This window comes from Amblyomma americanum, chromosome 2 (assembly GCF_052857255.1).
Source record: "Amblyomma americanum isolate KBUSLIRL-KWMA chromosome 2, ASM5285725v1, whole genome shotgun sequence".
Taxonomy (NCBI): domain Eukaryota; kingdom Metazoa; phylum Arthropoda; class Arachnida; order Ixodida; family Ixodidae; genus Amblyomma; species Amblyomma americanum.
This window is the reverse complement of record NC_135498.1, coordinates 55,890,477-55,903,841: the sequence shown is the minus strand read 5'-3', so window position 1 is coordinate 55,903,841 and position 13,365 is coordinate 55,890,477. Positions and strand designations below refer to the sequence as shown.

Sequence of the window (13,365 nt, the reverse complement as noted above, 5' to 3'; positions counted from 1 at the left end):
GGAGCATGCCTCAGTTGTGTCTTGTATCATTACTACAGTCCGCCTCCAACTTCTTTTTACTACTGCAAATTTTCTTATGCTTTGATGCTGTTGCTTAGTTTTGCAAATGTGCATTCACAAGGGTTATCACCACAGGGTCCTTCCACAAAAAAAAAGAGATGCAGGCAGCACCCTTGTGTTGGTGTTTATCTCACTGTTGATAAGTGTTAGAAGGTGTGTTTGGTAAAGAAAAGGGGGTTTACTTACATGATAGAGCCTTAGACCTATGTAGACGACATTTGGGAACCATAGCAGTACAAACAAACATAGCCATGCTTTGCTTTCCTTGTATATCTGCAGTGAACATGAGAAAAAAGTTTGGTCACACGTTAGAGCTGCCACTTGCAGGAAATAAATTTCCTTATGAATTTACAAATTCATCACCAGCTTCATTCTGCAGCTATATGCATAAGCATGCATGCAAATTGTAAATTTCAGGGTTTAACCTCCTGAAGAAACACATGGACTATTAATGATTGGATATCAGGAAATTAAAAGCGCGGTAACCGCCTCACTTTTCAGTGGACACTTCAACTACGCTGTGAGGGAAGGGAGGAAGGTGGGAGTGAAAGAACAGAGAAAGAGGTGCCATAGTGGAGAGCTCCAGAATAATTTTGACCACCTGGGGATCATACAGCACACAGGCACTTTTTGCGTTTCGCCTCCACCAAATTGCGGCAGCCCTGGTCAGGTTCGAACCCGAGTACTTTGATGTACTACGAGGGAGGCCATAGTGCAGCGCTCTGGTTTAATTTAGGCCTCCTGGGACTAATGTACACTGACAATGCACAGCGAACTGGTGCCTTTTTATTTCCCCTCCATGGAAATGAGACTGCTGTGGCCGAGATCAAACACATGAACTTGGGATCAGCAGCTGAATGGCAAAGCCACTAAGCCACTGTGGGGAGTGAAGTTTCACTCTATATCTATAACATGAACCTGATGCTATGAACGCTATGAGGACCTTTTGAGTGGGGGCACGAAAAACTGAACAACACATAGTGCATAATGAGCAGAGATAGAAACTGCCATTAAAATAAAACACAGACGATTTAGGTTTCACATGCCAGTAGCATTACAGTAATTATTTCCCGCATTTTCTTTTTTTTAGCGAACTCCAAGAGATACTGGCAGCTATATTATATTTTCATCTTGAGTCAATATTGCATGGCTGTTTTCAAGTCAACGACCTTCTTCAGCTACACAAGTTCCACTGAATCGACTAATATATACCCTTAATGGCAATATCTTCACATGCATACTACATGAACCACCTCCTTTTTATGGCTGCTAGGTGTCATGTGCATATTTCAACAGCTTTACAAGTGCTGTATTGAACACGTGTGCATCAAAAAGAATGTGGCCATGCATTGTCGAGGGAAGAAAACAGAGGAGGAAAGTGCACTGGCCAGATTAGGGATGAGCATGAGTCCAGCTGTTGCATTACGTATGTGTGCATGTGGTTTATGGTTTATGAAGGCTTAACGTGCCAAAGCGACTCAGGCTATGAAGGACACTGTAGTGGAGGGCTCCGGATAATTTCGACCACTGGGGTTCTGTAATGTGCACTGACATCGCACAGTAGTACATGTGCATGTGTATACACAAAGAAATGAATATGTATGTAAACAAACAAATAAAATACACAGCTCCACGGGATGATGTGGTGATTTCATATGCTAGGGGCTAAGCGTGTGGAGTGGCCTCACCGCCATGCTCTACATCAAGACATGGCAAGCAGCATAACCCTTTGGAAGGTCAGGAACCATGCCAGTGAGTACAAGAGAAGGGAAACCAGCAAAAGCAGTGGGAAGCATGAAGGTATAGAAGAACGGCGTGCTCTTCAGCAGAGGAGCATGGACCTTGGAAAAAGGCCGGGTGTCTGAAACAGGATACCACAGAAGAAACATGCGCACAAGGCAAACCAGCAAAGACGGGAAGAACAAGTCGCAATATGTTATGCTCCAAATGCTGACTGGCGGTGGCATCTGCAGCAGTAAGAATAGTACATGAAGAGTGCAGTTATAACATTATGTCCTTCTAGGATATGCCTCTGATGAGCACCTTGACTGTGTGTTCTTCAATAAATTATTTCTGCTGCTTTTGATGTGTTTATCATGTTTGAGTTGCAGTAGCAGCAGCGCTGCCAAGGCAAAAGTAAAAAACGCACACACAGCAACTAGAAGCAGGAAATCTATGCAATCAGACAAGATTCCATCAGCCAGAATTGTCTGATGTCTTCCCGAAATGCCAAAACTGTCTTATTCAACTGACAGAAGTTGCAGTGAACGTGGCGTTCGACATGACACTAGCTGGTTGTTGGAAATATACCACGTATGCATGAATGTATTGCAAGCCTTTAGGATCATAAAAAAAAATTACGGTTACAATGCAGGTATGGACTGTTCCAGAAAGCCCTAGCTGAAGGTTATATGTGAACATAGCTTTGTCTTCCATGCTGCCTGTATCATTTAAGAAGGAATTCTTCAGCAATGCTGCAGGAATACACACAACACAATCAAGTGTGGCAAAGCCTTCTATGTGCTAGTGCATATGACCTCACATGCACCTGTGGCCGCCGTGCCATCACTGTTTCATGTTTTGCGCTGCCCAGCCCTGCACCCAATGTTGCTTTTTTCCCTTCCCTACTCTTCAAAGCTCTTTCTTTACCCTCCCTTTCTCAATGGCCCACGCAGCCTTCTTTCCATGCTCTCCAGGGTTCTCACCAATGTATCCTTTCCAGGAGAATGTTGGTGCTACGGAAAAATTGAAGGCGCTAACCTGACTTGGATCCTCAGTGAAGATTAGTTCAAACAGAAAATCCAAAGCCGTGTAAATTATGAATTTTCATGTCACATACATTAACTGCAGATGTGAACAGTTGTGGATAGAGAAAAATAGTCACTTACGAGTGGCTTCACCAGTTCCCATAAATAGATCAAGTGTAGCCAACCTCGGCCACACAGCATAAACTGTCACAACTTCCGTAAGGCAAAGCAGCAAAGTTCTACAGACAAAACACCACTCACTGTGCGGATTCCGGCCACAGCCCAAAATATGGTCACTGGTACCCCCACAGCTAGGACAATTTTCTCAGTGTTGTTCATATTCGTGCCATTGTTCATGACAAAGATCAGCATGGTGCCCTGCAAGCAAAGAGTGCCAGATGTCATTGGCCAGTTGGCCACAAAACCAAATTAAAAATGCAAAACAACACTCAATAGGCAAATGCTAAGTGCCTATCTCAACTGGATCTGTTAAATCTGACTAAAGGCAATCTAGTTATTCATGGAAGTAGAGTGTAAATTTGGCCACATATTTCTTTTTATTTACTGCATACTGTAGATCATTTTACAGATCCAAGTAGGGTGGAAACACAAAAAATCACTTCCCACCCTATAACATTCATTGTGCTGAAAAATTTCACTCATTTTTCATAGGAGGAAAAAAAAAAAAATTGAAAGCATCAGAATGAGCAAAGTATGGGATTAGTCAACCGAGATGACAGTGAAGTGTCAGTTGCATCAAGAATGTGGTAAAGGATCAAGTGCCACTTTACTGTTTACTAATAAGTGAATAAATTCTCACCTTATAATTTTCCTTCCTACTATGAGCAGTTGGATACAGCTTATATTAGACTTTAATTCTTAATGTAATTCTTTCTAAAGCTCTTGAAAATCACAGAAATTCGAGATCCTGAAGTGTCACCTTTGCAGCAATCTGGCTCAGTAACAAACAGGTTTCAATTAAAACTCTATTGATGATAGTGTTGAAGCACTTGTGGTAGAAAAATAACATTCACCTTAAACAGCACCGTGCATGACTGACTTAACAAAACCATGTTTAGAGCAATTTAAGGTGTCAGTTTTCCCCTTTCACTGCTCTAACAAGTATAACTTACACAGAGTTTTTGTACGTTCTCCCATGAAAGACATACAAAGTTTCAAAAACAAAATTTCCAGAATTAATCTGAAATTTGCAGCAATCTCTTAAACTGAAGGATTTGACCGAAATCCCACTTTATCAAATAACCAGATCTTTACCGTTGCTTTTAAAGGGACACCGAGAACAGTAGAACAGAAAACGGGGCAAGGTGGTGAAGGTTGAGTGCTTCGTATGTCTGTTTCTTTCCTCACCCCGATTCTTCTGCGCTGTCCACTATGCTAAACTGAGGACAACTTCGTTTAATAATTGTTGTCTTGAGCAAAAACTGATTTCCTATCTCTTTCTGGCTATGCTCACATTTGTCCAGCAGCAAAAGACACATTTATCACCACAAAAACTGGATTTAAAAAATGTTTCCGCCACTCGTTTAAACTCGTGATGTCTACACCGAAAACAATGGGTTGCTGCTGTTTTGAAGTGAATGGCACTATAGCATAAACTCTGGGATCTGTGCCCAAAACACCAAACTTGGTGTTCATGTGCACATTTTACTCGTGATGGGCACACCTACATTGTTTTTTTTGGTATTTTTTAGCTTACAAAGGCTCTGTATTAGGTCAGAGTGGTCTCTTTGCAATAAGAAGGCCCCTATCGATATAGACCAAGTTCTAATTACCTCAGTGTCCCTTTAAATGCGTTCAAGTCCATATGAATTGGTGTATAGTCATTGACTGGGAGCATTTCTTCATTTCCCAGTGTGTGTGAAGCATACAGCAGAAGCTTGGCCTTTTTGGCAGGTATGTAGTATGTGGTGCTTAACATAACAAAGTTGCATGTGGGTTGTGACAGATGCTATAATGCTATAATTCTGGCTGCCACAGTCTTTTTTTTGACGCATCCCGACATCACACAGTCCACAGGTGTTTTTGAATTTCACTTTCACTGAAATGCAGCTGCCATGGTTGGCATTCGTTCTTGTCATCTCGGGCTCAGCAGCAAATCCCATGGCCACTGTGCCCCATGCTTGGTGTAAGAGTGGCCTTCCGAACAACCTGCAGCCTACTGTATACTAATGTTTACACACTGCCAAATGCTACTGCTGATTCCTTCAAAAAATGATGAGCAGGAATAAACTTGGAAAATATAGCGCTACTTTTCACCCTCAGCAAAGGTGTTGTGCCATGGCTACACTGCAGTGCAGTAGTTGTGGCTGACTGCAGGGCTCTTAGACAGGTCGTCACTATTGACCTTACCTGCAGCTGCACGTCGAAGAAGATGAGAGAAGCACAGAGGAAAAGCCATCCAATCATGGACTGCAGATCTTCCTTGGCGTTGATTAGGAAAAGCAGCTTACGGTCGCGCCGATAGCGAAGCATTACCCGCCCGCCAAGGAACACGATGGCAACTAAAAACACGACGGCAATGCCTAGCCGCACCTGCGTAGAACACGCAACAATTTGGATTCAAATTACTGCACAACAATGCATTTCAATAAATTCACTTCAAGCGCAGCTAGAAAAATATTCTGAACCACAGTGAGCACCTCGACCTAAAGCAGCGCTACAACTTGCCACTCAGTAGTTAAGCATTTTTTTTTTTCACCTTCGCACCGCTGAAGCTCTACCAAAGGTGTTTGAGAAAAAAATAAGGGGAAAAAAAAAACTAACGATCCAACACACTAATAAACTGTAGAAGGACATCTGACTTAAAAAATTTCCACATGAAGTGCCCTAAGGTGGCAGTCTGGGCATGTTGGTGATTCATGATGGAAATGTACAACGCAAATAAAGACGAGGACACAAGTAAGACACGTGTGTTCCATGTGTCTTCCTTGTGTCCTTGTCTTTATTTGCACTGTACATTTCCATTATGAAGTGTCAGTACTAGGTATTTAATGATTTGCTTCAAAGCAAGTTAAAATGCGAGGCCTTGGTCCCTATACATCATACCGTATATTAACATGCTACTTGTGAAAGATGTCTTGCATGCCAGTTACCAATACTTAGTATATATCATCTAGACCATTTTCCGCACCCATTTCAGAGTTCTTTCTCCAGCTGCATGTGCAGAGGCAACGTTGATGATCAGGTAGCTGATGAGAAGAACAGTGCTGACCAAGAAGACTGCAATCTCATGGTACCTTTCTTTCAGTATGCCATGCACAATGTAGAAGAAACAGAATACTGGAAAAAGAAAGAAAGAATAAAAAGGTATTGAAAATGCAAAGGCAAGAGGACTATCCATGGAAACTGCATGCAATTAAGCAGTGCACTAAATAATTAAACAACCAATCATGTATGTGTACGTTCTATGGGCACAATGTGGCAACTTGATCAAGGGTGCTCTAAAGTGGGCAGGTCTGCGCGCCACATAGCCGATTGCAAAATGACCTGTTTATATTTGTGTTCACCTATGCGCAATGTGTTTATCACTTAAGCCTACTCTGGTGTAGAAATTACTGGTTCAAACACTGCAAGCTGAAAATTATGAAAAGAAAAACAAAGCACCATGCACTGCAAAGGTACATGCTCTGTCCGCAGTGACTTATGATTCAATTCTGGACGCTATGAATGCGATGGCGATAGATGGCAGCACGTAACAGCACTCAGCTTCTTTAACAACATGAAAGATTTGTGACTACAGCTTGATATTTTTACTTTCTGACAGTAGAAATAATAAGAACAGGAAAAAGAGAGGCAGATAGGAAAATGTTTCTAGTTGGTTACACCGTACTGGGTGAAGATAGGATAAAAAAACAGGGAGAGAAAAAAAGAAAGTTGAAAATGTGAATGATAGGTGTAAACAACAAGGGTTATTTATTCAGAGATATGGAGGTTACATTACTGCATACTTATAGGCCATTGTCTGCTTGACTCTCTGTTGGGCTAGGATTGGCTTGGCTTTAGCCAGCTTTGGCTACCTTGACATTGGACACAAGAAATTCACAGCATCGTCACAGCCTGTTTCCCATTAATACAGCAGTTTAGACGAGTTTGGTGTGAGAAGACTTCATAATTATAATGCAACCCAACACGAGGACACTAAACTACCAATAATTTATTGTGAACCGCAGAGTAGAATATAAGCAAGCTAAGCTTCATGCATGGGTAGTAGAGAACTTCAATGAAAATACAGGTATATTAGCTGCTTGTGAGATAGTGAAACTGATGGATGCTTTGACACATATGTGTCCCGTAAAGTGTAGCTCAACTTCACCTCTATAATCTCATAGGCCAGCTGGGCGCTATTCCTGGTGATGACGGTGCATTTTTTTGTAAAGTTTATGGTTTACAGTTTATGGAGGTTTAATGCCCCAAAGCAACTGTGGCTATGAGGGACGCCATAGTGAAGGGCTGCGGAAATTTTGACCACCTGGGGTTCTTTAACGTGCACTGACATCGCACACTACATGAGCCTCTAAAATTTCACCTCCATTGAAATTCGACCACGGCGGCCGGGAATGAACCCGCGTCTTTCGGGTCAGCAGCCGAGCGCCATAACCACTGAGCCACTGTGGTGGCTTTCGTAAGGTAGGCTGCAGTCGTGATCACACATACTGTAGTCCGCATAAAGAAACTGCCTGCACATGTTGGTTACACTGTAACAATGTTCATGGCTGATCATTCAGACACTTCCCACTCTGCCCCATACACTTTTTTCTACAAGTCATTGAAATACAGTAGTGCGCAGACAATTGACTTTGCACATTCTGCGAACTTGACCTTAAGCTCCTTCGTTCGTCCAAGCTTGTTAGAGGTGCCAAGCTTGGTCATTCTGCGCTTGGTCAATGCTTGGTTATTCTTGCTCATAAGCTGCAGAAATTTTAAAATATTTTTTTGGTATCCCTGCCATAGTTTTTGTCCAAGAATTCTGTTCTCTGTTATGTGGTAGTTGTAAAGACAGCCAGGTGCAAAGCACCGCTTTCATATTTCTGCACCAAATCGAGCGCCCCCCATTTTCTCAGTAGGTTAGCCCCCGATAGCATGATGCACTTGTTGTCCTCAAGAGGAAGAACACTCAAGTTAAACCAGCATGTAAAAATACGGACACCAAGAAGAGAAGCTGCAGGAGAAGCAGTGCCGTGTTTGTCTTCTTCTCTCGATGTCCATGTTTTTTCATTCTGGTTCAAGTTGAATATGAATATTTGCCAGTTAGCCCAGTTCACCACCATAACATGAAGTGCCAGTTTGAGCCAAACTTCACTTTTCCAACTGCTATGCATGGTGATCGAATGCAGAAATGCTTTACCTAGGCAAATGCTACAGAAATTTAGTGCTAAGTGTTACTCAAGCAATATTAAAATACTCTGTTGCATTTCAAAGACAAATTTCCAGTGACTACAGTTAATAATGGTCCTTATACACTGTTCCTTGCTTTCGAGCCAGGTGATGATGGGAATGTTATAATACAAGCATTTCTGACATCACTGACAGTGGCATTACCGCACTGATTCTATTGGTTAACATTGCAGCTTTTTATCTGGTGGTTGTAATATATCCACCACACTCAAAGTGAATAATCAATTGCACTTCGGATGATAAATTTTATACTCCTCCACCATGAGTAAAACTACAAAGGCAAAACAAAAATAAAAGAAGGAGAGCAAGAAACATGAATTCCAGCCATAGGTCAAGGCTGCAGTCATTAGAAAACCTGAGTGCAACAGCAACGCTTGTTGCAGACCAGCTGCCGGACGTGATCCAAACATTTTCCATTATTGTAAAAGCTCTCTCATTTGTAGAATGTCTAGTGTTTAGATGATGAAAAGAAGTAATGGATTGATGGTTACAGTACCGAGCGGCTTGCTCTCCTGAAAAATGTACATACATCCTTTCTTTGTCTAAAAACAAAGCAGTAGCCGTAAAAAAAAAATAGTCGATTTACGTAGTTAGGCCAAATTTGAATTAGGTGCGCTAGCAGTTCGGCTTACACTTCGGTTACGGTGTTCAGATCCAGTGTTCACGGATGGCAGTTGTTCGGAAAGTGATAATGGGTTAATGTCTATATATATGCGGAACCGTTCATTCTCTCCATTCATAGATCCCTGGGAGTGTTGTTCCTATATATACGTAGCCCACTACCCGGTGGGCAGGTGAGCAGCCTGCCAGAAAACTGGCTTCAGACAAACATACAATGGTTAAATGCGGGGAATGGCCAGTAAAGTGCTAGCATGCACACGCACACACACGCACACACACAATAGACTTTAGCAGAATTGCTTCGAATGGTGACGTAAAATGCCCCAATCTGTTAAATGCATGAATGTGGCAAGCAATCTTTTGTCATAAGACAGTATGCACCAGTTCCATGCAGTATGTTTTTTAAATTAAAGATCTCAGATTTTTCACACTACTGGCTTTAGGCTAATGATTTCAATAACTAGTTTAACACATAAAAATAACCAACTTACTTGATGTAAAGCACAACATGATGGCAAAGGTGTAATCATCCGAGTCCCTTTGCAATGTTATCAATCGTTCTACTGTGAAGCCCAGAGACACGATGAGGCTCAACGATGAAATGGCAAAAAACGTCCATTCTAATGAAGACAGAGCTCTGAATGGCTTAATCTGCAATAAAAAAAATACTATTTACTAAGATACAAGATGGTAAGTTATTAGCACATGAAAGTACAAGTGTTTGTTCTAGCGATATTCATCAAGATAACTTGAATAGAAGGCAGTATAGCTCCTGCAGTAATTCTCACCTATAACATCTCAGTCCCTGAATAAATGGTAACTGAAAGCAAACAATACACTGGTTTGCAATGCGTTTTGAACTAAAGTTCATTGCAAAAAAGCAAATACAACCCAACATCCTTCATCGCTGCTATCACCGACACAGAAATTCAAGGAAATCACCGCCGATTTTGTATATCCCTCCTCTCTGTAATGCCTCCGGGCCCTGAGAGTATTGAAAGTAAATAAATAAATAAAAGGTGAGGAGACAGCAGAAAAAGCTAATGGCAAAAACAAATGTTTTTTTTGTCCATTTGCAATGTGGAATGCATTTTGCGGTTTATGAGGTGCTTTTGTTGTTGTTAACTGTTGCAATAAATTTTTGCACTAGTGAAGAACCTGTCCAAAAAGTTCCATTCTGATTCGTACAGCAGAAAACGAAAAGTTTGACTTCACTGAAGTGCTGGAAGTGCACACGCCGTAAGCATCCTCAAGAAAACCCCTTGAATGAAATTTCTGAAACGTATCTATGGCACTCTACAGCAAATAACTAGATAGTGAGTACCCTCAATAGCAGTGCTCTTTTTTCACTTTCGAGTGCACGTGAGCACAAATGTCAGGCATTTTCAGAAAGAGAGTTATCTTAGGCACACTCACTTTTCTCATCAGTATAATAGATATGCATATAGATTTTAATGTGAGGTCAAAGAAGGAGGACCCCTTCTATCCACCAGGGAGATATGCATAACATAACTGAATATTCCGTGCAAATCAGGTGGGTGGTTAAAAATTTCACCTTTTGCCTGGTGCCTCCATTTAGCTGGCTGTACCGGTCTACAGTCATGAAACTATAGGTTGCAACCCAAGCAGTGCAGGTAATTGGCCCAATACTGGAAATGAATGGTTTCACTGTGGCCCTTTCTAGGACCAGATTTTGCCAATACACTTCCAATATTGGGCCGATTACCTGTGCTACTGGGGAATATCCTGCAAGTCATAAAAAGCGTGGTTTAATGGGGTTTAATGCTCCGAAGTGTCTGAAGTGACTCAGGCTATGAGGGACACCGCAGTGAAGGGCTCCGGATAATTTTGACCATCCGGCGTTGTTTAACATGCTCTGACATCGCACAGTACATGGGCCTCCAGCATTTCAAGCCTCCATCGAAATGTGACTGCCGCAGATCGAACCAGCATCTTTCGGATCAGCGGCCGAGCACCATAAACACGGAGTCCTAGAAAGCATGGCGTGTATCCCTATATAAGTTTCTCCATCTTGAGGTTTTCTCTCCTTTTCTTGAAATTTGGAGGATAAAATTAAGTGCTATTTTTCAATTTTGGATTTGAGTCAAAATTGGTCTATTCAAGACAAAGTTGCATAATTGTTGTTTTGTTTAGTTACTTTTTCCGGCAGAATGCAGGACAGGTTACTTTTTACTCATTTATTTTATAAACAATCTTGTAAAAACACACTGTATCGAGAAGCTGTTTCCCAAATTAAATATTTTTTTTCTCACTTACAACAATTATTTTATTGTGTTCAGTGCCATTCCCTGAGAACCACTTCTATGTCCATGCTAGCACTGCCCATCTTAGCACCCACAGTGAAAACGTTCATTTAACATCGCAGTGGCCATTTTAAAAACACTACAGCATTACAACAAGATGTCGTTAGCGGACTAGTGCTTGATACAAATATGTCAATAAAAATTCAGTTAGTACCTATGTTCTAGATGCTCACTTCTACAAGGTACTTTAAGTGGAAGCCATGCCATGATAGACAAGCCTTAAAAAACAAATTTTAAGTTGTCAATTGTCTCAAAACACTACAAGAACTGATTGACAAAATCTGCTTTTTCATGCAGTGCCTTTAGCTTTTGCACTGGCAAACAACATTTTCTTAGAAGCAGACAAAAACTGGACGTAATCTAATATTTCAGAAACCTGCATAGGATATAAGAAGCAGGTGTAGTTGGTTTTTATCTGAAACACAAAGGGGCCTAATCATATTTACCACAGAACAAGTAGCAAGCTTTGCAGGACAAAAGCCTTTCCCTTTGATCTAATAGCAATAGTCTTGTGGTACGCGCCAGCTGTGGTTACTCCACCCTCGTAGACATTCTAATGTCATTTCCTCACCTGACTGCTTTTCCCACCTACCTTCCCTTCCGCACAGTATACTCTTTTCCCCAAACAAGTACAAGCATCAGCTTTGCACACGTCCTGCCCAATACCATTTCCTCTTGATTTAGGCTTGGATATCAGTACAACCAACTAGAATGGAGTACCTGGCTAGCATGGGAGCCATTGGATGACCAGCTCTCTCTGGTGCTCCATGCCGAGGATTGTTTGAGCGCTTAATCTGTCGCTCTTTAATGAAGTGGTTTTTCTCTCTCTCATATCCATGAAAACTCATATAAGCAGCCGCAGAAATTTAAAAAACCTTGCATCTGTACTTTCAAGACTACAAACAATTCATTCAGCATGACTAACTTAAAAACACCTAACAAGATTCGATGCACTGCGGCGAAAAACAGAAAAGTTGACAGTGCTGTGCATATAAGGAAGGCTTGCAATGTTCCCTTGCTAGAATACGAGTGAGAGGACACTCATACATTCACTGTTCTAGCTGTGTGCATGTGTATGCTGTGCACATATTATGGGCATATATGTAACATATCAAGCAAACAATTTCACAACGTGAACTCAATTACATCACTGTAACAGCTAGTGATAGTGTGATCGATAGTGTGACAGTGTGATCGAAGTTATAAGATCAACATAAAAAAAAACAATACGCAAACTAATGATAATCTCGCAATTTAATTCACTCAAACGACTAATTCTATAATTTGTATGCAACAAACACAATCCAGCGAAAATAAAAAAAAGAAACGGTTTCTGCACCGTTTTCACAACGACACCGCAGACACCACAACTGTCTCCTGGCGTTAAACAATTAACTTATCAAGTACGCCTCTGACGTTTACTGGCGGATATCAGCGAATGCAGTTTCCAGATAAGCAATATTGCACGCACTACGGGCACTAAATTTAGCGATGTGCCAGGCCCCTTAACGATCCTCTTCCACGAGTGACAGCTTCAAGCTGATATGCTGCGCTTATACATACATTTAAGAGGCAAAGGAGCACGGTTACAGTGTAACGAAGGGCAGGGAGACAGACCTCCGTGCAGTACGGTTGATATTTATTTTATTTTATTTATTATATGCCAGGCATCGGGAATTTAAAAATAATTAAACATCTAAGCTGTCAAACACAAAATTCACGAAATTACACATTAAAATGCAAGGATCGAAGGAGAAGGCAACGCGTCTTCGCGCGCGTTCTTCGTGCGCTTGTCATCAGGATCACACGCGGCCGACAGCACGGAGGGGGCCACTAGGAGACCTTTAAAATGCTGTACAGTGACCGCGTGACTGCGTTCTACGACTGGCAGCGCAGGCACTGCGCGACATTCGAAATGTAGTACGTCATCGAGGCACAGAGCGCGCCTGACGCCCCGCGATGCCGCTATCAACAGCAGCTGTCGAGGCGGCAAAGCACGTTACCGGTCCGAAGAGCACGGTGTTCCGGAGATCTGGGCCAACTGGTATTCCCAGCTGGCTGAAGGTGGCGGGCGGGCTCTCGCGTCCTGTGGTGCCAAGTTCGCCACCGGCGGCAACAGCGTCTTGGTGGCTAACCATTGTACCGGCAGCAGCGCGGTGCACACCCACCGGCGGCGATCGGTGATCTCAACTGGCGGC

General features: G+C 42.1%; 1 protein-coding gene across 2 annotated transcripts in view; it reads right to left on the bottom strand.

The window, feature by feature from the left end:
• LOC144121285 (uncharacterized) overlaps window positions 1–13,365 on the bottom strand; it is a 27,679-nt gene extending 14,314 nt beyond the window's left edge. For both annotated transcript variants that reach the window (XM_077654406.1, XM_077654405.1), the window contains exons 1-6: window positions 13,171–13,365; window positions 9,335–9,494; window positions 5,959–6,107; window positions 5,178–5,360; window positions 3,069–3,185; window positions 247–333 (exon numbers count right to left, since the gene is read on the bottom strand). In XM_077654406.1, coding sequence (XP_077510532.1) covers window positions 247–333; window positions 3,069–3,185; window positions 5,178–5,360; window positions 5,959–6,107; window positions 9,335–9,494; window positions 13,171–13,305 — 831 coding nt within the window. In that variant the 5' untranslated portion in view covers window positions 13,306–13,365. The remainder of the gene's footprint in view (window positions 1–246; window positions 334–3,068; window positions 3,186–5,177; window positions 5,361–5,958; window positions 6,108–9,334; window positions 9,495–13,170) is intronic.